General features: G+C 41.2%; 1 protein-coding gene across 1 annotated transcript in view; it reads left to right on the top strand.

The window, feature by feature from the left end:
• Positions 1-23763, top strand: part of NEK9 (NIMA related kinase 9) — a 37203-nt gene extending 13440 nt beyond the window's left edge. The window contains exons 9-22 of the mRNA XM_027552461.1: positions 418-468; positions 931-1123; positions 2896-3040; positions 3678-3878; positions 4065-4111; positions 5327-5482; positions 7058-7166; positions 8014-8175; positions 11850-12020; positions 12771-12830; positions 15365-15570; positions 16680-16841; positions 19447-19656; positions 21142-23763. Coding sequence (XP_027408262.1) covers positions 418-468; positions 931-1123; positions 2896-3040; positions 3678-3878; positions 4065-4111; positions 5327-5482; positions 7058-7166; positions 8014-8175; positions 11850-12020; positions 12771-12830; positions 15365-15570; positions 16680-16841; positions 19447-19656; positions 21142-21264 — 1996 coding nt within the window. The 3' untranslated portion in view covers positions 21265-23763. The remainder of the gene's footprint in view (positions 1-417; positions 469-930; positions 1124-2895; positions 3041-3677; positions 3879-4064; positions 4112-5326; positions 5483-7057; positions 7167-8013; positions 8176-11849; positions 12021-12770; positions 12831-15364; positions 15571-16679; positions 16842-19446; positions 19657-21141) is intronic.
• Positions 23764-24454: the final 691 nt, after the last annotated feature.

The following is a 24454-nucleotide window of genomic DNA, read 5'->3' as shown; positions in this document are numbered from 1 at the left end:
GTGCCAGTTACAGAATGAGGAGAGTCAGAAAGAAAACCTTTATCGGGAGAAAGTTAATGAGCTGAGCTTTAGCAGTGTTGAGTTTAGGGAGTCACTGGGCTAGATGGAGATGTTAGCAGGTTCCTAAAATGTGCATCAGAAAGAAGTTCTCAAGGCTCTGTGGTACAGCCTAGAACATTCCTCAGAGATAGAAAACAAATGACCCCAGACTGCTGGCCTCATTGTGGTTAATGAATTGTCTAATGCTAGGCCTATGTAACTGTTTGAGTTGTATCGAAGTACTTTGCTAAAAGTATTATAGCATCGTGTGAGGCATATGGTTTACAGAAGATTAAGTCTGTGGAAGGTTTTAAAGAGACACTGGTGCAATATAGAACCTGTTATTTCTCTCATGTATCTTTGCTTTTCTTTTGGTAGAGAGATGGAGGAAAAAGTCACACTGCTTAATGCACCTACAAAGAGACCAAGGTAATGCTCAGGAGACTCTTGAAAAAAGTAATATATCTTAAATTACCACCAGGGGGGTCTTTCTTTCTTGGGTCTGGACATTGTTTGATCCCAGTTGGAAGCCTTTGGCATCCTTTCAGAAGCCCAGCATCCATTTAAATATCAAATAGTCATTTCAGAGGAAAAGAAAGCTGTAATTTCACCCTTTTGCCAAAGTGGACATCATTATCGTGATGAATGTTGAAAAGTTGAAAAGTGTAGGTGTTACGGGTCAGACTAGTATCTGATCTGGCTGGGCTGTGATGAAGCCCTGAGGCAAGAATTGCAAAGCCTGCCATGATAGAGGGTTGGAATAAGTTGTCGAGAAAGAACATACTTTCTCATACCATAATTGGCAGTTCTACTCAGGGAACAGACTGAAAGCATTTTTCTTTGATATAATTTTTATGTTAAATGTGCCTTTGTTCTGGGGGTTGTTGGCAGGTCAAGCACTGTGACTGAAGCACCCATTGCTGTGGTAACATCCCGAACAAGTGAAGTCTATGTCTGGGGTGGTGGGAAATCCACTCCCCAGAAACTGGATGTCATCAAGAGTGGCTGTAGTGCCCGGCAGGTGTGTGCAGGGAATACCCACTTTGCTGTGGTCACAGTGGAGAAGGAGCTATACACTTGGGTGGTAAGTGAAAGCTACATCCTTCAGAACAATGACGTGCACCTCACTGGGCCCAGGATGTATAAGAATTTTGTTGGTTGAGTGTGTGCTGCAGAAGTGGCAGCATAATAAGCTCTTTTGAGAGGAGGGATTTTTTCTGTTTAGTTCACTGATGTATCCCAAGTGCCTGGTACATGTTAGATCGCTTTTAAGTGTTTTTTGAATGAATGAATGAAAAAGAGCGAGAGAAGGAGAGAAAGAACTAAAAGGCCCGGACTCAGGAGACTGGATTCTCATTTACAGATGGGTGACTTCAGAAAGTCACTTGTTTACTCTGTTCTATTACCATGCATTTCAGAGCAACTTACATCTGTGAAGTAGCTTTGTAAATAAATGAAGTAGTGTACCATGTCAGGAAAATTCTAAGACCTCCATCAGTGATTGAATATGATATATCTTGAGTAGAATTTTCCTTTGTTCCCCTCTAGATTCTACCTTCTCTCTCACCTTGAACATACTGCATATTTTTGCTGTCTCTTTTCTTATCTCCTACTCATTCCTCATTCACCTGCCAGTCAATTGAAACTACTGTTGACAAAATGACCTCTAAATTATAAAAACAAAACAGATAGGTGCCCTTGAGTCCTTGCTTGACCTCTAGTATTAATATATTGGTCACTTTTCCTTCTTGCAGGAAGCCTTGTCCTCCCTTGGCTTCCACGGGAGCATGTTCTCTTGGCTTCCCTCCTGTCTCTTCAGCTGTGCCTTCTTAGGCTCACTTCATGCTGCTTTTTCATTACCCAACGTGTCTTAGAACCTCAGTTCTTCCCACTCTTCCTCCTTCTGGAGGGAGCTCATTTTTTCCAGTTGTTTCAGCTAAGTTCTCCAAGAGGACAGGCTTTATCCCCAGCATGTGACAGAGTAGACACTCAACTATTGGTTGAGAGAAAGAATGAGTGATTTGACCTCTGTTACAGAGTTTTAGCTTGCTGTTATTTCCAAAAATCCTCTCACTTGAAGACTAGCTTCTGGGGGTACTTCTAGAGGTAGAGTGAAATTAGTGCCTTAAAAAACATTTATAGAAGGCCTTACAGTTGAGCTATTATATGGGAAGCATGTCTCACCTCTCTAAAACTGCTGGGAAATCATTTAGGACTATTGTCAGTGCCTTCTAGCAGCCTCTTTGATGCATCCAGAGTCCTTATGACTCGCGTATTTCAGGGAGTGAAAGATGCTGTTGTGTCCAACTCTTTGCGACCCCATGGACTATACAGTCCATGAAATTCTCCAGGCCAGAATACTGGGATGGGTAGTTTTTCCCTTCTCCAGAGGATCTTCCCAACCTAGGGATCGAACCCAGGTCTCCCACATTGCAGGCAGATTCTTTACCAGCTGAGCAGCAAGGGAAACCCCCCTGTGACCAAAATTTGTAAAAACTTTTGTAAGGATTTCCAAGAGTCTGTCCTATAGGAAAAATCAAGCTAAACTATGTAAAGACATTGTTTTCATCATCACCCATAATTAGTTTACCTTAGACTTGAAGAAAAAAGACAGAATTGGGAATGTGTCCTTTTAAGTCCTAATAAGATATTTTAAAAATCTTTATCTGTTGGCAGGGGATTTTTACTATCTGTCATTAAAAGATTTAATGCCCTTTAAGTACCTTTTTGTTATGTTTTCATTTCTTAATTATCAGCTGATTCTTTTTCCTACTGTTTTTCTTGATAAGAAGTGATGTTAAAGATTTGCTTTCGCATAAAAAGTTTAAAACTTCACAAGACCTGTTTATTTCACAGAACATGCAAGGGGGTACTAAACTCCATGGTCAGCTGGGCCATGGTGACAAAGCCTCCTACCGACAGCCAAAGCACGTAGAAAAGTTGCAAGGCAAAGCTATCCGTCAGGTGTCATGTGGTGATGATTTCACTGTCTGTGTAACAGGTAAGCCAGCAGCAGAAGGCACCCAGGTGCATTTCAGGTGGAGTGTTGTACTTAATTCTATGCAGTTTTAGCTGGGATTTTACACAAAAGACAAGATTCCAAAGAACCAAAGACAGTGAGCAAATAAACACTTTAATAGCAACATGCCCAACTTGATATAGCATTACAGGAGTAATGAGCAAGGAGAAAGCAGGTGGGTAACAGAAGAGGTGGGACTAGGAGAAATATACTGTCTGTCCCATGTGGGGCTGGGGAGGAATAACCTCATTATCTAGTCAGGTGTAGATAACACTAAATCAAGAGTCAGGAGCTAAAATTTAGTTTTGGTCTTACCATTACTCACTTTATGATTGCTTGGTGCTTCCTTTTTTCTCTGTAAAATAGGCTTAAAATTTTAAGCCTTTTTAACACGATCATCCCACCATTTTTTTAAAAACTGTTACATAACAGTATGCATGACCCTCTAAATATAAAGAACTCTAGGCTTCATAGACAGTCTGTCAGATTTCTCTGCTGCAGTCATCTGATATGAATGAGCTCAGTGTCTGAGGTCGTCCTCGTTCCAGTCCTGTCCAGCTTTCTCATTAGACAAAACAAGTAATTCATTTAGTGGGTTCTGCTTTCCTTCCTCTCACAGATGAAGGTCAGCTCTATGCCTTTGGATCTGACTATTACGGCTGCATGGGGGTGGACAAGGTTGCTGGTGCTGAAGTCCTAGAACCCATGCAGCTGGACTTCTTCCTGAGCAATCCAGTGGAGCAGGTCTCCTGTGGAGATAATCATGTGGTGGTTTTGACACGAAACAAAGAAGTCTACTCTTGGGGCTGTGGTGAATATGGTAGGTGTTGCCTTGACTCTCTCCACTTATTCCCAGGGGCACAGCCTGACTTCAAGCTTATGCACCTCTAAATATGTCATGTAGCCTCTATTTAAGTGTTAATTTAGTAAAAGAGTATCTTATGGAACATTTTCATTGGGACAGGAGCCCTCACATTATTGATTTTCTTTCTCATTTGTGTCTCAGGACGCCTGGGTTTGGATTCAGAAGAGGATTACTATACACCACAAAAGGTAAAATCAAAGGCAGCTGCTTCTTAGCCTGTCTAGGTCACACAGCCTTCAGTAATAAGTCCTCCTTCCCTGCCACCTCCTATCAAGGGGTTTTCTTTCTGAAATATTCCCTATCTGGGAGATTGACAATCCAGGATTCCTAATTTAGCACTCTGTGGTCTTGTCATCTGACTAAATCATGAAAAGTTGAGAAATGATGTAGCCACTCTGGACACTCGAGTCACAGCTTGCTCATCAGTGAGCACTGAAATTAGCATATACAGTGAAAAAGTCACATCAAGCTAAACACACCCTGCGTGGAAAGATGCTAGAAAGCAATATGCTATCCTTTCACCTGGCACAGCCATTTCCCTTCCTCCTTCCACAACTGGACACCAGATGAAGTAGTTGTTTGTATTTAGGGGTCATAGTGTATGAAGCATAATACCTAATTCCTCAGCACTGTGGAAGCAGGCACTGCCAGAGCCGGCATGGGAGTGGAAACCAGCTGAGTGAGAGCATGGCCATGTTCCCACCCTGGGACACAGGCTCACCCATGGGAAGGCTGACTGTAATCAGCTATACTATTCACTATTAAAGATGTTTATTTACATTTTAAAAATTAACTAATTTATCTGTGGGACCATTCCCACTGAGTAGAATTCATAGCTATTCCTCTTCACCTGAAAAGGCTCTAGTATTGTTAGAAGGTTTGAGCTTTCAGGTTTCACAGGTACACCCATCATGTCCCCCACCATTCTCCAGCCCTGTCTAGTTAGCTGCAGAGGGATATGAGCCTTCAGACATCTTGGCTGCTGCCTCAATCCTTGGTCACCTCACTTATTGTATGACTGGGATTCCACAGGTCTGAGCTCTTCTGTAACCATCATGGGATGTTGTATCTCAGAGCACTAAATCAGTAATAGATTGAAGCTTCTCCTTCCTCGGTGTTTTCTGAGAAGTGTTCCTAAGTAATAACTAAGTTCCTGTTGCTAAAACTTGGACACAAGCTATCTGTTTAGCCGACCTGCAGTTGCCTCTTTATTATAAAACTTAAGCTCCTCATTGAAAACAGTAGCCTCTAAGCTGCTGGGCAAATCTGACGAGAATAGAACTTCCCTGTAGTCATTCTGCTAAATGCAGGACATCACAGTTTTGAAAGAATTTGAGGATTTTTTCCTAATACAAGTTATGTTGGGGAGATTTTTTTTTTTCTAATTTGTTTTTTTCTTGCAGGTGGATGTTCCCAAGGCCTTAATTATTGTCGCGGTTCAATGTGGCTGTGATGGGACTTTTCTGCTGACCCAGTCAGGCAAAGTATTAGCCTGTGGACTCAATGAGTTCAACAAACTGGGTCTGAATCAGTGCATGTCTGGAATCATCAACCATGAAGTGAGTACCCCATTTGGTATCCTAAATAAATCATCAGAACCTCTCTAGGTTGAAATTTCTTTGGAAATGCCATTATTGGTTTGTGACCACTTAAGAATAAAGTGAGGATCTCCACAGATACTATGTCCAGCAAAGGTAGCCAGCCACAAAAGAGTACATACTATATGATACCCATTATTTGAAGTTTGTGTGTGCTAAGTCTATTTAATCGTGTCTCTTTGCGACCCCATGGACTGTAGCCCACCAGATTCCTCTGTCCATGAGCTTCTTCAGGCAAGAATACTGGAATGGATTGCCATGCGCTCCCCCAGGGTATCTTCCTGACTCAGGGATCAAACCCACATCTCTGACATCTCCTGAATTAGCCGGCAGGTTCTTTACCACTAGTGCCACCTAGAAAGCCCACTGATGCCCATTGTTTGAAGTTTAAAGGCAAAATTAACTTATGGCAGAAGTCAAAATAGTGGTTACTTCTGGGAGGAGGGGTATAGGCATTAACAGGAAAGATAGGAGAGACCCTAGGATGGTGGCAGTGGCCTGTATCTGGGTAGTTTTTATGTTTATATACCTATAGAAAAATATATCAAGCTGTACAGTATTGTACAGTACATTATACCTCAATAAATTAGTTGATTATAAACAATCAAGTGATGGAAATCAGGTTCTACCTTGTCCCTGAAATATAAACACAAGAAAATTAACATTATGAAAAGAAACATTTTTCCATGTATCAACTCCCAGGAGAGTTTTTAAGATTACTTTCAAATCACTGATCCTATACAGGCTTATTAAATGTAATTACTATTACCTCCTTCAAGCATGTCATAAAATACACCTTTAATATTAAGCCCTAGTCCTCTCTTTGTGGTAGTATGAGTTTTCTTCCTTTTCTAAAGAATCGTATTAAGAGACAAGTTTGCTGACTCAGTGGAAAAGAATGGAATTAATTTTAAGCAATCTGTTTTAAAGTAGTGATTGTGAAATGGGAGAGTACAAATTTGGAGCAAGTCTTGGGAGGGTGTCTATGTAGTTTGAAAAGATATTCAGAATTAACATTACTTGATTTGGGTTTTGTTACTGCATTGTATTGTGAAATGTTAAACTTACATGACAAGATTTATTTTTATGCTAATCTAAGGGGATGTGGGTTTTAACAGGTTGAGAACTTTGTAGGTAAAATTAGGTCACAGTAAAGTGATAGCTTAATAAGCTAGAGAGTCTTCAAGATTCTTTAATTCCTTGCCCTCCTTTTTTTAGCTATGCACAGTGTATAACCAAGACAAATGTCAATGATTCTGTCTTTATATAGATGCCTTCTGGGATGGAGAGTTCATGTTTTGCATACCCTAATTTAGGAATTTAAAACTTCCATTGTCAGAAAGTCCAGTCTCATACTAAATTCTCTGATTACATATTGAACTTATTTCTTTTTTTATTCTGTTGGAGATGAAAAGTTACCTAGTACCTTCTTAATAACATGATTTGCTTGAAAGTCCTTTTGGTCACCCTGACAATATTTTCAGCCTATTTTCCCTCCATTTTTTACCTCATGAGTCTTTGCTTATCTTGTTCCAGGCATACCACGAAGTTCCCTACACCACCTCCTTTACCTTGGCCAAACAGTTGTCCTTTTATAAGATCCGTACAATCGCCCCAGGCAAGACTCACACTGCTGCTCTTGATGGTGAGTTGATTTACAACTGTGTGCACAGGCCTTAGAATTTCAGGTTCTTTATTTATCAAGTAGTAGCTCTTAACTAAATGTATTCTCCTTATTTCCCCCCATCATCAAGTATTATCTTGTTAACATCTTGGGTGTTCAAGTAAATGTTTTGTTGGTAATCATTACAAATGTATAATCAATACATTTCTTAAGGAAAATGCCATACCTGTAATTTCTGGCAAATACTGTCTCTAATTAGCACCATCTATAAGTTTTCTAAGTTAAATAGTACCCATTTTCCACCTTTATAATAGAGTATACAGGGCTTTCCTGGTGGCTCAGTGGTAAACTCTCTGCCTGCCAGTACAGGAGACCCATGTTCCACACCTGGTTAAGGAAGGTCCCACATGCCACAGAGCAGCTAAGCCCGTGCACCACAGCTACTGAGCCTGGGATCTGCAAGTACTGTGCTGCAGGTGTTGTGTGTAGGTGTAGGTGTTGAAGCCTACACACCCTAGAGCCTGTGCTGCACAAGAGAAGCCACAGCAATGAGAAGCCCGCACACGGCAACTAGAGAGTAGCCTCCACTCACCACAGCTAGAGAAAAAGCCATTGCAGCAATGAAGATCCAGCCAGCCAAAAATAAATAAATACGATTATTTTTTTAAAAGAATATATAATATTGAGTCATTCCCTCTATCTAATTGGTCATAGTTCCCCTAACTGCCCTAGGTCTGGGCTTATGTGGCAGTTTATACTTGTATACTCTTAATAACCAGAAGCTAGTCTGTAGGACTCTGCATTGTCTGCCTTTTCTCTGTTTCATGACCCATTTGTACCTGGTTATTTATTTTTGCTTCTGTCTCAGAGCGAGGCCGGCTGCTGACCTTTGGCTGCAACAAGTGTGGCCAGCTGGGCGTTGGAAATTATAAGAAGCGTCTAGGAATCAACCTGCTGGGGGGACCCTTAGGTGGAAAACAAGTGATCAGAGTCTCCTGTGGTGATGAGTTTACCATTGCTGCTACTGATGGTGAGTCTGTTCACATTATTTCAAACTTGCTGGAAAGATGGGTCTATTTTAATTTTGGGGTGTGAAAGAGGTGGGCTGGTCATGTATAGCTGGGTCATATGTTTACTTTTTTATTTGTGTTAAATTGGTGGCCATGTTTTTATGCTTGTGTAACCTCATTAACTATTCATGTGTCCAAGATAGTGCTTGTTATAAAAAGCTTAGGTTTCTAGGAAGTGGCAAGTTAGTACTCTTAAATTCCTACTTTTTTTACTTTTACTTTTTTGGCACAATGTTTTAAGAATTATCAAATACTTACACCTTGCCCAGCACCATGTTGGTTCCAATAAATGTTGGATGAGTAGCTAGAGAGAGGAATGTGTGTGTGAGCCTGTGTGCTCAGTCTTGTCCAACTCTTTGTGACCCACCAGACTGTAGCCCACCAGGCTCCTCTGTCCATGGGATTCTCCAGGCAAGAATACTGGAGTGGGTTGCCATTTCCTGACTCCAGGGATCTTCCTGACCCAGGAGTTGAACCTATCTCTTGTGTCTCCTGCATTGGCAGGCAGATTCTTTACCACTGGTGCCACCTGGCTAGAGAGGAGAACATCATGATTTGACCTTGCTCCTAGGTTGGGGTCACTGCACTGCAGTGATGTCCTTAGGGATTGCTAAAACTTGAAAGGCTGTATACCGTGTGTCTCTCAACTTTCTGAATTGGTCTAATGGGATTTTCTTCTCTTTCCTTTCAGCTATTTCTTCTCAGCATCTTCTTACTGTTACTTCTGCTACCCTTTACTCCCTTTCCTCTTTCTTCTGCTTTCTTTTTTTCTCTTTTCCTGTATCACCTTGATTTTTGTAGCCACTTCTTTCTGGTAAATAGTGAACAGCAAAACACGTTTCATTTTCTTATCTGTTGACTCTTTTTTTGTTGTTGTTATTGCTCATGCTCAGAGATGTCTTTGTTTTCTTTCAGTCTGTGCCTGGTATTTATACAGGAGAGATCCAGCAATAATGTCAGACAAATGATCTGTTACAGTACCTAAGGACGTGAACCAGCCTTCAGAGTTGTTTGTCTCAAAACAAGGGGTTTTAGGGAACAGACTGGTTAGTTCATGCTGCTGCTGCTGCTAAGTCACTTCAGTCGTGTCCAACTCTGTGCGACCCCATAGATGGCAGGCCACCAGGCTCCCCCATCCCTGGGATTCTCCAGGCAAGAACACTGGAGTGGGTTGCCATGTCCTCTCCAATGCATGAAAGAGAAAAGTGAAAGTGAAGTCGCCCAGTCGTGTCCGACTCTTAGCGACCACATGGACTGCAGCCTACCAGGCTCTGCCGTCCATGGGATTTTCCAGGCAAGAGTACTGGAGTGGGGTGCCATTGCCTTCTCCATAGTTCATGCTAGATAACTGGAAATGTTAGACAGAATCAGGGTGTCATTGAGAATTAAAAATACTGTAGCAAATTCAGTAGCACTTTCTGATAGGGCCTTAGAGAGGGAATGTTTCTTCAGTAGATCTGTGTACTTCTCAAGTTAAACTTCAGAATGATGACTTTAGAATTAGATTCTGTGACTGGGCTTATTACCTATTGATGTATGTTCCTCTACTTCTCTGAACTGTACTTGATCGCCTCACATGGCAGACATTAACTGTGTGTGTACTATGCTCCAGATCCTCTTTTAGACCCTGGGAATATGGAAGTGAGTTTCAGTAAAAATAGAACTGTGATCCAGCAATTCCATGCCTGGGCTTATCTCCAAATAAAAGGAAAAGAGTAATTCAAAAATATACATGCACCCCAGCGTTCATAGCAACACTATTTACAATAGCCAAGACATGGAAGCAAGTGTCCGCCAAAAGACGACTGGATAAAGAAGATATGATATACATATACAATGAATGGGATATTACTCAGCCATTAAAAAGAATGAAATACTGCCATTTACAACAACGTATATGGACCTAGAGGGTATTATGTTTAGTGGAATAAGTCAAAGGAAGACACTTATATTAGCACTTACATGTGGAATTCAAAAATAAAACAAATGGATGAGTATAACATAACACAAGCAAACTCACAGAGAGAGTGAGGACAAACTAGTAGTTACCAGAGGGGAGGAAGAAGTGGGGAAGAGCAATGTAGGGGCATGGAATTAAGAAATACAAACTGCTGTGTATAAGACATAAGCACCAAGGATATATTGCATAGCATAGGAACATTTAGCTATTATTTTATAGTAAATTTAAGTGAAATATAATCTATAAAACTGTTGAGTCACTATGTTGTACATCTGAAACTAATAAAATATTATAAATCAACTATACTTAAATGTTTTTAAAAAGTCTTGGAAAGCTGCTCTCCTCAGGAAATTCATAGTTTAGTAGGGTAGGGGAGATGTACATATAAACAGATTAGTGCAGTCAGGTAGGTTCTCTGCTGTTAATTGCAGCGTCCGGCTCTAAAGCTTAAAGTGTCCAGGGCTCAATCCTTCCATCCCTTCCATTTTCTGAGTGAGGTTATTACCTTAAATCCTCCCTTGTACACTGATAGCTTTATATTACCATCCCTGACTCCCAGACCCACTAATTTAACAGCCTCTTGACTAATATGTCTAAAGATAAGGTGGCTTTATAGCCCGGTCTTCCCAGATTGGTCCCAATTCATGCCTATTATCTGAGCTTAATCGTTAATAGCCCCCCCTTTTCATTAAAAAGTGTTCTGATTTGGATAAGAGGTAATGAACATCTCAAACAAACTTACTGTGTTCCAAAACAAATTTCTGATTTTTTGTTCAAATCAGTTCTTCCTGCAGCTCACATTCCATCCATTAGCAAATTCTATAGATTATCTTTGAATAATCCAACCACTTCACTACTGCATCAGTTCGTGACTACAGCTGATCTCTCTACTTCCACCCTTGGGTCCCTGCAGTCCGTTCTCCTCATGGTAGCCTGGGGGATACTTTTAAATACCTACTGTTAAGTATCTTTACTGGTCTCCTATCTCAGACAATAAAAACTAAAGTCATTGCAGTGGCCCACATGACCCAGACCTCAGTCACCTCCTGACCTCTGCTGTAGCCACTGTCCACTCCTTTACTTTGCTCCACCTGCAGAGGACTTCTTGCTCTGTGTTTGTGATACTCACCTACCTACGTGGAGCTTTGTACTTAGCTGTTTTCTCTGCCTGGAAAGCTCTTCCCCTGGATAGACCTGGTTCCCTCTCACTTCAGTAGGTCTGCTCAGGTTGCCTACACTATCTAAAGAAATGATACTCCACTGTTATAGTTTATTTCCACTTTTCCTTATTGTTGATCTTCCTTCAAAGCACTTAATACTACCTAAAGTAATTAATCAGTCTCTCCCCACTAGAAGGTCAGTTCTGCAAGGGCAGCGACTTTGTTTTGTTCACTGCTGTCTTCCCAGCACCTCAAGCAGTGCTTGTCATGAAGTAGATGCCAATAAACACTTGAATGGATGACCAAAAATGTTGAATGAGTGAATGAATGGATGGCAGTGTGTAGAAGCAATGGTCATTTTTACCTGGGTGGCATCAGAAATTGTTTAGGCTTTATACAAGGGAATAAACGGACGAAAAATCTTTTTAGCTCTAGAGCATAAAGGTGGGGAATCCAAAAGAGTTGGGAAGCCAGTGTTCTGTTCAACTTTCTGCTATTTATTTATTTCTTACAGATAATCACATTTTTGCCTGGGGCAATGGTGGTAATGGTCGCTTGGCAATGACCCCCACAGAGAGACCCCACGGCTCAGATATCTGCACTTCATGGCCTCGGCCCATCTTTGGATCTTTGCATCATGTCCCAGACCTGTCTTGCCGAGGCTGGAACACCATTCTCATTGTTGGTAAGGGTTCCACTTGTTGGTTAGGATGGCTTTGACAGAGGATTGACCTACACCTAAGTTACTGAGGGTCACACTCTTGCAAACAAAAGTGTCCTAAAGAAAAGAAGCTACTTCTGTAATCTTAACAGTGATCAGGTGGGAGGAACAGGACATTGTTATTTCCTGAGCTTTGTCACTTACTATCTCATGAAAACTTTGGGCTCTGCCCCCTTAACATAGAATTTGTTACTTCTGGTCGTCCACTAATTAGTTTATCTGTAATCATGCTTTTGTGAGAAATATTCAGTGCACCTTTAAAAAGAAACTAAATCATAACTGTTTTCTGCATAAAGATTCCTTTGTTATGAACTAAATTATAAAGGCCTGTTTGAAGGTCTACAAGTTCATTGTTTTAGGTCAATGGTTCTCAACTTTGGCTGCACATTAGAATCCCTTGAGGAGTTTTCAGAAATCCCATTGTCCTGACCAATTACATCGGAACCTCTGGATTGGGACCTAGGCATTGCTACTTTCTAAAGCTTCCCAGCTAATTCCAAAGAATAGTTAAGGTGGAGAATTGCTACTTCACGTAGTGATTATAGTTAAAGTTGCTAGTGGTGCTTGGCTTCTAATATTTATATCTAAAATAGTAATTAGTTGTCTGGTGTGAGAGATAGCAGTTATCTCCTAGATTAAGTCCCTATCCAAGTCTTGTCATTTTTCCTGCCTCTGGCTGTAAACAGTGCTTACCTACTGAATATTTTTCCTCAGAGAAAGTATTGAATTCTAAGACCATCCGTTCCAATAGCAGTGGCTTATCCATCGGAACTGGTAAGTAGCAGTATCTCAAGTACCAGTGGTTTTTCTCAGGTGTGAGTCTTTGGGTTGAATTCCATGCAGTCTTCCCAAAAAAAGGAAATAGGAAATATCTTTGGGAATGAGGAGCACAGTGATCAAGAGGGAAGAGCATATTTTTGTAGATTTCACAATAGATTATGACTTTTACTTTGTAGTCAGGGGGAGAGTACATCTTTGCCACCACACATGTGGGAGTAATTACGTGGCTAGCCCAACATTGTAATGTGACTTATGTACTGTTCCTTTCCCTAGAATGCTAGGGGCCATGTTTTCTGGCCACCCTTCACTTCTATGGTGTTCCCAGCGGTGTTCTAATCTATAGAAATAGTCCTTCAAAACAGGCCCTCAGAATTAAAAGTTGGCTTTACTTTCAGTGTGGTCAGGAAAATCAGCCCAAAGGTCTCTAATACTTTTCCTTTGACTGCTTTGTTCATGGTTCCCTTGTCTAGGGCCTTGCTAGGAAACTGAATCTGTGTTCCTTTTGGTTTTCCATTTGCTAGAGTACCTATCTATAGTCCTTGATGTCTCAAAACTGGATATTTTGTGGAATCAAAACAGATAAAGACCCGGAATGAAAGCAGATTAATCCTCTAAAAAGACAGCTGAAAATCTGATCCAGACTTGTTAAACTCCAGTTGACATAAACACACATCATACCTATTATTAGTTTTCTTTAGTAACTCATTGCTCAGCATCTGTTTTTCCATATTAATATCTGTTACAAATGATAAAGTATCTTTTTGCTCAACACAGCTGTTCTATTATAACTTTATTTTACTGGAACAGTATTTAAAGGAAAAACATAAGATTAAAAGCACATGTCCGTTATCTGGAAGATGTAAACTCTGTAAGAGGAGGGATTTTTGTCTTTTCTCTTCAATAATTTTATCCACATTGCCTAGAAGAGTGCCTTGCAAATGGTATTATAATTAGTCAGTAAGTGTTGATTGAGTGTGTTACAGCCATCCAGTGGAATATTATATGTGTTCAAGTGAACAACAACCCATAAAGTTCAAAAACAAGCAGAATAAATAATATATTGTATAAGGATACATAAGTGTGTGATAAAGTCCCCCCCCCAAGAAGAAATGAAAAATACAAAATTAATCAGAGTAGTTATATCTAGGTAGGATGCCAGAGAAAGAAGGGAATTCACAAGGTAGATAGAGCAATATCCTTATTCAGTCCTGTCCTGTAACTCTGTGCAACAGTCAGAATGTTCTGTATCTGTGCTGTCCAGTGTAATAGCCACCAATCACATGTGGCTGCCAAGCGTTTGAAAAGTGGCTCTTGTGACTGAAGCACTGAATTTTTAATCCTGTTTAAATTTAAATAACAAAATATGGCTAAAAGCTACCATATTGGAAAGTAATTGTACTTTCACATGGTAGATTCATGTATGTTTCTTTTGTTAGGCATCAGAACTTACACATGTTATAAATAGTCTTATGTATATGTCAGTGGTAATATAACTTATTTTTTGTAATACAATTTTTTTAAAGCCATTTAAGACAAAAAAGCAAGCTTCAGAGATTATTTTGGCATCTATAGTTGTGCTGCTTCGATATGAGCACAGTGTGGCACAGTGCAGTCCTCAAACCAAGTTAGCTGGCGGTCATGAATAAATAATCCTTTACATTTAACTGTAGAAGATACCATGCAATTCTTTTTGTTGTTTTTTGGCAAATTTCTTAGTTATATTTTTCTTTGGCCCATTTGAAAATTCAGTTTCATTTCCTGACTGTGCATCAGCTCATCTTCATTAAAGGTAATTTGGAATCTGCTGTGTGACATTAAAGAACCAGCCATCACATTTTTTGTTTTTGTTGTTATTGTGCTTAGTTGCTAAGTTGTGTCCAACTCTTTTGCAATCTCAGGGACTATAACCCACCAGGCTCCTCTATCCTTGGGATTTCCCAGGCAAGAATACTAGAGTGGGCTGCCATTTCCTTCTCTAGGGGATCTTCCTGACACATTCTTTACTACTGAGCCACCTGGGAAGCCCTCAAATTTTTTAAATTCTTACAGATAGTCATTAAAGAATTTGATGAATTTAATGGTTGAGGACTTCTCTATTCTATTGTTTTCCCAGAAAGGGAATTAATGGTGAGCTTATCTGGCAACTTTAAGAGGTGTTTGGCTCAAATGTGAAAAATCTTTTGTATTCAATATATAAGAAGAACCTCCATGGAGGATGCTGGAGTCTGAATACTTAAGGTGTGGATGCAGTGCTTGGGGTCATTATTCAGTAATCCTGTAGAACATTGATAATCTGCTGAACATAAGTACAAGCAAGTTTGGAAAGTAGAAGTGAATACTGTCATAATGATCCTGATACACAATACCTTGTGTAAAAAACTAGAAATTTAGCCCCAGGTATCTGACTTACACTGTTGCTGTTCCACTTCATGCAACTCTCAGAAACTCTCCAGGGGGTGGTGGGGCTGTCAGCTGGTAAATATTGTTGCATAGCAAACCTCTGTATTTCTGTGCTGCATATCTGTCAGTGGTTCAGAGCTCTAGCCCAGGAGGTGGCAGCGGTGGCGGAAGAGAAGACGACGACAGTCAGCAGGAATCTGAAACTCCTGATCCAAGTGGAGGCTTCCGAGGAACAATGGAAGCAGACCGAGGCATGGAAGGTCTTGTCAGTCCCACTGAGGCCATGCGGATCAGCAGTGGGGCCAGCAGCTCCTGTCCTGGCTGGCTTCGAAAGGTAGTTCCTTTGGTGATGGGAACTCTGTAGGGACTAGAAGGATCTCTGTTTCCTATGTCCTGCTCAAGTGCTTTGCAGCAGGCATCTAGGTTTCTGATTCTACCTGAGCCAAAATCATCAAATCTCTAATCCTTTTTCTTCCTGACAAGAAAAGATAAAGTGGTCTCATACCTATATTACTTAAGTGGATGGAAATTAACGTAACCTTCCTTGAAAGAAGTATTTGTAATGCACGTGTGCAAAGATTAAGCTTATAGATTTTGTACTGTGGTTCGTAGAAGTAGAATATCAAGGTAGTTGGAATGCCTTACAGTAGAAAAATGCCTTAACAGTGGTTACATGGGATGATGGAATTACTGTTGATTTGTATCATGTCCCTTTGCCTATCAATATTTGCACATTTTCTACAGTGAATATTTATAGTTAGGGACTTCCCTAGCAGTCCAGTAGTTGAGACTTTGCCTTCCAAAGCAGGGGATGCAAGTTCGATCCCTGACTGGGGAGTTAAGATCCCACATGCCTAGTAGCCGGAAAAACCAAAACATGAAACAGAAACAATATTGTAACAAATTCAATAAAAAGACTTTACAAATGGTTCACATTAAAAAAGAAAATCTTCTTAAAATTATAGTTAAGAGAAATTTTAAATCCCACCCCCCCCCCAACAAAAAAGAGGGAACCTGTAAATGTAAGGCTCCCTCTGAAATAATATTAACCTTGATAGCTACTTAGGAATGTGGATGAAAGAAGCGGCACACAGTTCTGTCTAAAGCTTCAGCCTTTAGCAGCCTGGCAGTTAGCCTCACGGCCATCACCTTAGAGCTTCCCAACTTACTGAATAGCCTTTGTTGACTGAGTGTGTTGAGGCATCACGCTGGGTATCAAAAGTGTTCTTGAAATTGAGTTTGAATTCCCTTCCCTATCCGCTCCTCAGAGGAAGGACTGGCAGGACGCTGACTGACGGGGCGAGCTGTGTTGTAACCACAGCTGTCCTGCTCCACTAGAGGGAGCCGGTGACACGCCAGCGTGAAAGCTACAGCCGGGAAGGAATCCGGACGAAAGTGAAAAGGCTCAGATGGAACTGATGAGGTTCTTTCTCTCATACATAGGAGCTGGAAAATGCAGAATTCATCCCTATGCCTGACAGCCCATCTCCCCTAAGTGCAGCTTTTTCAGAATCTGAGAAAGATACTCTGCCGTATGACGAGCTACAAGGACTCAAGATGGCTTCCGAAGCGCCTTTGGAACACAAGCCCCCAGCAGGAGCCTGGGTAACTGAGCTTTTGCCTTTAAATCAAGACTAGATAAACAATGGCTGTAAGCTCTACCCCATTCTCCTGGCCTCCCTGTCTCTCCCGCTAGCTTCGTTGTTTCCCAGCTGCCCAGCATCAACTCACACCTCCTGTTCAGCAGTGCTTAAAGCCTCTGCTGCTGCTGCTAAGTCGCGTCAGTTGTGTCCGACTCTGTGCGGCCCCGTAGACGGCAGCCCACCAGGCTTCCCCATCCCTGGGATTCTCCAAGGAAGAACACTGGAGTGGGTTGCTATTTCCTTCTCCAATGCATGAAAGCGAAAAGTGAAAGTGAAGTCGCTCAGTCATGTCCGACTCTAGCGACCCCATGGACTACAGCCTACCAGGCTCCTCCGTCCGTGGGATTTTCCAGGCAAAAGTAGGCAAGGCTAAACTGACTTCTGCGGAAAGTATTTACCCTTTCGTATTTCTGACAGGCCCACACCTTTCTATACCAGATGATTGTCTTTCTTTTCTCTCTGCCTTCAGTTCAGTTCAGTGGCTCAGTCGTGTCCGACTCTTTGCAACCCCATGAACTGCAGCACGCCAAGCTTCCCTGTCCATCACCAGCTCCCGGAGCTTGCTTAAACTCATGTCCGTAGAGTTGATGATGCCATCCAACCATCTCATCCTCTCTTGTCCCCTTCTCCTCCTACCTTCAATCTTTGCCAGCATCAGGGTCTTTTCAAATGAGTCAGTTCTTCACATCAGGTGGCCAAAGTATTGGCCAAAATATTTCAGCTTCAACATCAGTCCTTCCAATGAAAATTCAGGACTGATTTTCTTTAGGATGGACTGGTTGGATCTCCTTGCAGTCCAAGGGACTCTCAAGAGTCTTCTCCAACACCACAGTTCAAAAGCATCGATTGTTCGGTGCTCAGCTTTCTTTATAGTCCAACTCTCACATCCGTACGTAACTACTGGAAAAACCATAGCCTTGACTAGACGGATCTTTGTTGGCAAAGTAATGTCTCTGCTTTTTAATATGCTGTCTAGGTTAGTCATAACTTTTCTTCCAAGGAGTAAGCATCTTTTAATTTCACGGCTGCAGTCACCATCTGCAGTGATTTGAGAGCCCCGCAAAATAAAGTCTGACACTGTTTCCACTGTTACCCCATCTATCTGCCATGAAGTGATGGGACCGGATGCCATGATCTTCATTTTCTCAATGTTGAGCTTTAAGCCAACTTTTTCACTCTCCTCCTTCACTTTCATCAAGAGGCTTTTTAGTTCCTCTTCACTTTCTGCCATAAGGGTGGTGTCATCTGCATATCTGAGGTTATTGATATTTCTCCTGGCAGTTTTGATTCCAGCTTGTGCTTCATCCAGCCCAGTGTTTATCATGATGTACTCTGCATATAAGTTAAATAAGTAGGATGACAATATACAGCCTTGAAATGCTCCTTTTCCTATTTGGAACCAATCTGTTGTTCCATGTCCAGTTCTAACTGCTGCTTCCTGACCTGCATACATATTTCTCAGGAGGCAGGTCAGGTGGTCTGGTATTCCCATCTTTTTTAAGAATTTTCCGCAGTTGTGATCCACACAGTAAAAGGCTTTGGTGTAGTCAATAAAACAGAAGTAGATGTTTTTCTCTCTGCCTTAGAAGTACCAAAATTGAAATTCCAAAATTCAAGTCCAGTATTTCATGACACTGTGAGGGTAGGTTGGAGTTTTAAGTATATGTCAGAAATAATACTTGTAGTCTATTGGGAGAGCAATGCATTTATTCTCAACTTTGTTAGAAATCAAATTGTGGTAAATATCTCAATAAAACTGTAAACTGGGGATCATCAAACGTTTTCTAAAGGACTGCATAGTAATTATTTTAGGCTCTGCAGACCATACAGTCTCTTGTAACCACTCAACACTGACATTGTAGCACAAAAGCAGCCAAAAATAATGCCTAAAGAATGGGCATGTTTATGTTCCAATAGAACTTTATTTTACAAAAACAGGCCGTAGGCTGAATTTGGCCTATGACTATCATTTGTTGACCCTTTTTAAAAAGTACAGTAGAAAAAGGGAGAAAAATCCAGGCTAGCATAATTGAAAAGCTTCCCAGAAGAGGAAATAAGGCCTTTGAAACTTCAAGGTAAACATTTTTATTCCTCTGTCAGTTAGCAGTCTTGAATTGTTTTGGTGATGCAGTTTATTGAGCACCTCTTAAATCTCTTCTAAAGTGTGATCCACTATATTTCATGAATATTGACCTTTTGAATCATGGTGTCCTCACTGTGATCATACTTGTTCCAAACCAAATTGTGTATTCTCCCACAACTTTAAATTGGGAAGATATCAATGACTTTAAATTATTTCACAGAGTCCTCCAAAATAGATGATTTTTCTTTTACCTCACCGTAATGCAACTGAGGCACTGAGAGCTCCCTTGCTCTGTGATGTTAGAGCCAGCTTCTACAGTAATCCCAGAAGTTTTCTGTTTCTTTTACATTGACTTCATGTGTATGTGTGATTTTTCTTGTTACTTTAAAAGTAAAATCTGGTAGCACATAGAAGGGACATTGGATTAGGGAGCTGTAGCATCCAGGTGGAAGCTCCTATGACCCCTTTTCTCCTGTCTCTCTAGCCACCTCGGCTGAATCCTGCAGGAACATGTGCTGGGAAGGGAACACCCTTGGCTCCTACCTGTGCATGCAGTTCTCTGCAGGTGGAGGTTGAGAGATTGCAGGGTCTGGTGTTGAAGTGTCTGGCTGAACAACAGAAGTTACAACAAGAAAACCTTCAGATTTTTACCCAACTACAGAAGCTGAACAAGAAATTAGAAGGAGGGCAGCAGGTGAGAGCATTAAAAGAATAATTCAGTTTCTAATTTTGTTTTGAAGAATCACAGAAACAAAACACCAGTCACTGAAATAGACTTACTTCTTTGCAAGTGCTTATTTTTTGATGGTGTAATTTTTATAATTAACTCCAGAAGCTCAGTCTGTCTTTAGGCACCTGGATTGAATCATCTCATCACATAACTTCCATTGTTTTTTTTTGTTACCTTTTTCTTTTACTTATTATGAAAAATCTTAAACATTGTATTTCGGTGGACTCCTGTATATACACCATCTACATTCAACAGTCGTTAATATGTTGCTGTGATTGTTTCAAATGTATATATGTTTAAATATGTGTTGGTATTTATCTGTGTGTATTTGAAATAGGATTGTGTGTGTGTGTGTATACTTTTTCTTTAGCTAAACCATTTTCAAATAAATTATGAAAGTCATGACATAGCTGCCCTAAATACTTTATTACATACATCCAAAAACAGACATTCATTCTCCTGGAGAACTATAGTACTATTATCACACTTAACAAAAATAACACTAGTGTTCTTAATTCTTATCTAGTACTCAGTTGACACTCAAATTTTCCAAGGTTTCCCACAAAAAAAAAATGTTCTTTATAACTTTTTATCAGACCAGCAACTAGTTAAGAACCTCCTTTTACATGATGTTTCTTGTTTCTTTTATGTAAACAATTCCCTGCATTACCACTCCTACCCCCTTTTAAAAAAAATTTTCCATGGCATTGGTTTGTAGAAGAAACAGGGTCAGTCAGTTAACAGAATGTCCTACATTCTGACTTTGTCTTATTTTCTTGAGATGTTGCTTCACTTGTTCGTCACCTTGTCATTTCTGTAAACTATAAGCTAGACTTAAGGCTTGATTAGATTCAAGCGAAGCATTTTTGGTAAAAAATACTTCACTGGTGTTGCTGCTTGCATCATTTTTAACAGGTCATAGTATTGCTCTGTATAGAGTGAACTAGGATAGAGAAATACTGTGAACCATTGGCTTTTTCCTTTACCAGCTTTACACGTTTGCACAAATTAGTTTATTTCTCTGAGTCCTTGTTTTCACCTGAAAGAAGAAAATAATACCACCTACCTTGTATGGTTGTTTTGAGGATTAAATGAAATAATGTCTGTGAAGGTATTTTGGAAAGTAATACACACACTTGAGGTAAGCATGGAGTGATTGGCAGCAGTAGCAGGCAGGAGGACCATTTTGCCTAGGGCTGTTAGAGTTTTAAAACCGAAAATTCTGCATCCTAGAAAATCCTGCAGCCCTAGGCAAATTGCAACACTTGGTCACCCTACTTGCAACAAGTGTACAGGAGTGGACTTTACATAAAATCCTACTCTACTCAGGTAGTAGTATGGGCTCACAAAACTGTGGCTACGCATTCTTAGCGCTTGGCATTGAAAATGTAGTCCTGAACTGCCGTAACCAAGTGGCAGTTAACCTGGAACTGTGTTTTATCTGGACAGGTGGGGATGCATTCCAAAGGAACTCAGACAGCAAAGGACGAGACGGAAACGGATCCAAGGCCTGACTTAGATTCAGATTCCTGGTGTCTCCTGGGAACAGACTCCTGTAGACCCAGCCTCTAGTCTCCTGAGCCTGTCTAGCCTCCAGGAAACTGGGATCCAAAGACCTTCACAGCACACTTACTGAACGCAGAGCGCGCTTTCCTGGCTTCGTTCACTTGCAGACAAGGAGCGCGAGGCGGAGGTTCTGAAGCACTTTCCATGTACACTTGGAGAGTAGCACTGCCTATTAGGATCTAGGAGTGGTTTTGTGTTGGAGAACGGAGGGCCCCATGGCCCTGGCTTTGTCCTCAGTGACTGCCATAGCAACAGCAGCTCTGTACCTCGTCTGGTGATCCCACCTTTGAAGAGGAGACACGATGCTCACGTTCATTTTGCTGCTAGCAGCTTATATCCCACTTATCACTTTCACCGTTAATTGGAAGCTGCCTTGGGAATTCAGTGCCAGGCATTGCACCTCTGGGTGGAGGAGGTTAAAGTGTAAAGCTGAAGAGGGCTGCAACCAGGTGCGGCCCATCCAGGGTCATCTGGAGAGTGGTGAAGTGTTCCAGGCCCTCTCAGGAGCCTTAGTCCAGGAAAGTATGTCTGGTGGAGTCAATCTCCAGCTTGTTTTCAGAAAGTTGAATTACTTTGTGCAGCTAAATGCTTTAGGAGGAACAATGGGCTTAGGTTGCTTTTCCTCTGAGAGTTGAGTGGAACTTTTTCAGTGAGGAGTAGAGAAAGAAGGGCAGGTCCCTCCTCGTCACACAGCAGGAGTGTCAGGGTGGGATTTCCTAGCTTTGGAAAAGCCTTTTGAGAGGGAAAGTGTCTCATAGAGAATTGAGTCCATGGGGCAGAAGAAATGGACTTTGGAGGAAACCATGAGGGGAGGTCCTCCTTAGCTGCCTCGGCTTGGCATCTTCGAGAGGACCTAGAGTGACTTGAGTCTTCTCCCCGGAGAAGGCTACTTGTGCCTCTGCCTTCGTGGCTCTTAGGGTTCTAATCTTGACATCAGCAGCCCCAGCCACTCCCTTTCTGTATGTCTAGTCAGTATTTTTCCCCTTTTGGTGTTTTATGAAGCCATATCAGTGAATCTGTATCATCTTTCCTACTTGAGTGGCCCAGAGCCAGCACCAAAACCTGGCAGTCCCTGAAGCCTGACAGAATAGGAGGATCCTGCCAATTTTGAGAGGAATTTGGCTGAGAGCCAATCCCCGTGTCTTCATGTCCTTGTAGACAGGAGCAAGCCAGCTCTTCCAAAGAGAGCAAGTGTCCTCGAAACGTTTGATGATTTTACTTAAGGAGGTGAGCTTTGTGTTTCCAGCTCACCTTTACATGAGCTGCCTTGATGACTGTCACATCCTACCTCCTTAGAAAGAGCTAAAATGATCTGTTTCATTTTCCCCAACCAACAAGTAAATGTTTGATATCTATTTAATATTTTGGAAGGACCTGTGCAATGGAAATTTTGCCATTTTCCCTAAAATTGGTGGTGTGAAGGCTGCTGCTCCAGGAAAACCCCACAGCTGGGGATGGGCAACTCTACTCAATGGGATCTTCTTTGGTTTGATATTCCCATTGTTTTCTCAATTCTGGGAAGCCTAGTACAATGGTACTAATGTAATCACCGAAGCCTTTTCTTAAAATAAGGGAAGGGGCCAACCCTGGATTAAAGTTACAAGTTCTGGGGACTTGGGGGGTTTGCAACAAACCCTAACAATGGGTTTTGGTTCATCATGTAAATGCAACTTTGATTTTTTTTTTTTTTAAAAGGACTGACTGGCCTTTCATGTTCCTGTATCCCTTATGCTCACCATCTCAGCAGGCCTGAGAGGCAGGGTCAGTTTGGGTGTTAATCATGAGTATTGCTTGTGCCATGGAACCGAGGGACATGGGCACGTTGCTGAGACCGTGGGGTGAAGGAGCACTGAAGGGAGGGTGGGAGCCCTGGCTCCAGAGAGGGAGTCACTCTCCAGCAGTGGAACGCTGGGATCGTTTGCTCTAGCGTGTTCCCTTGGGAAGTCTTGGTTTGCTGTTAATCTGGCTGAGAATCTAAGTTCTGTGCCTTAGAGACAATTTGCACTTTCCCAAATTGTGCCTGGGACAGCCATATGATTTTTCCCACCAGAAAGCTATGCAAACAGAAACCAGTTCATAGGTGGCAGCCACACATCAGATAAGAAGTGAAAGGTGAGGCAGCAGAAATGCCTTTAACTGGTTTTCTGTAGCTAATTTTAAATTGTGTCCTACTTTTCTTCTTTATGTAGTGCTAGGTGTTTTAAGTTTTCCAGTAGTATTGCTTTTGCATTATAGTATAACCTGAGTTACTCCTTTGCTCTGACGTTGTTGCTGAAGAATTAGCTTATTGTTAGCCAGATGTTTGAAAGGTTGAGGGTGGAGTGGTTTGGCATTTCTGTTTTAAATAAACATTTCAACTCTCAATCAGCGCTATGCCTCAGTGAGCCCGCACATGGACCTTAGTCACTGGGGATCAAACACGCAGACTGCAGGCCTTCGTGGATCTTCGATTCAGTGAGTCTTCATATAAACAAATAAATGCAAGGGGCATTTGCAAAGAAATTATCTTTGCTTGTTTCCAATTTGTTTTTCTTGCTAATAGAATCATTTTTGCTGCTATAACTTTCTTCCCCCACCCCAAACTTTTAAAATATAGTGCTTAAAGTGCAGAAGGAAAAAAACATGAGCCATTAAAAGCGGAAGGGTGATGTCTTGTACTTATCTCCTCAGTTACAGTGGGCTTTTTCAAGTGATACTGCCAGTTTATGTTTATAAAACTGTTTTCCCTCAAAAAGGCTGAACTGTATTTGGTCTCCCTGACATAGCACAGCCAAGTTGTAACTTCTCTTGGCTGAACATTTCACTAAAGTTAAAAGCAAGAACAGACCTAAACTCATATTTCATTTGATTTTGCCATATATTTGGAAACATTCATAATAGAACAACTCTGGTGCAAGGATGTATTATAAATAAATTATTTCAAATGAGCATCCCTGGGCCTCGAAAGTAGTAGTATTCATGATAATGTCAGGGCAGAGTGGCTGTAGTCAGGACTGCAAAAACATGTTCCTTCCAGCCACAAAGCAAAAAATCACTTATCGCTGCAATGATTAACCATGGAGATAATTTAGTGGTTCATGCTGATCATTAAATCTCACAGAATCATGAACATTAAGGAGGGAAACACTATATCATTTCTCTGCTACCTCCTGTGTAGCTGTGAAAAGTGACAAATTGATGACCTACAGCAAATGTT

Source organism: Bos indicus x Bos taurus, chromosome 10, assembly GCF_003369695.1.
Source record: "Bos indicus x Bos taurus breed Angus x Brahman F1 hybrid chromosome 10, Bos_hybrid_MaternalHap_v2.0, whole genome shotgun sequence".
Classification (NCBI taxonomy): domain Eukaryota; kingdom Metazoa; phylum Chordata; class Mammalia; order Artiodactyla; family Bovidae; genus Bos; species Bos indicus x Bos taurus.
This window is presented reverse-complemented; position numbering and strand designations above follow the sequence as displayed.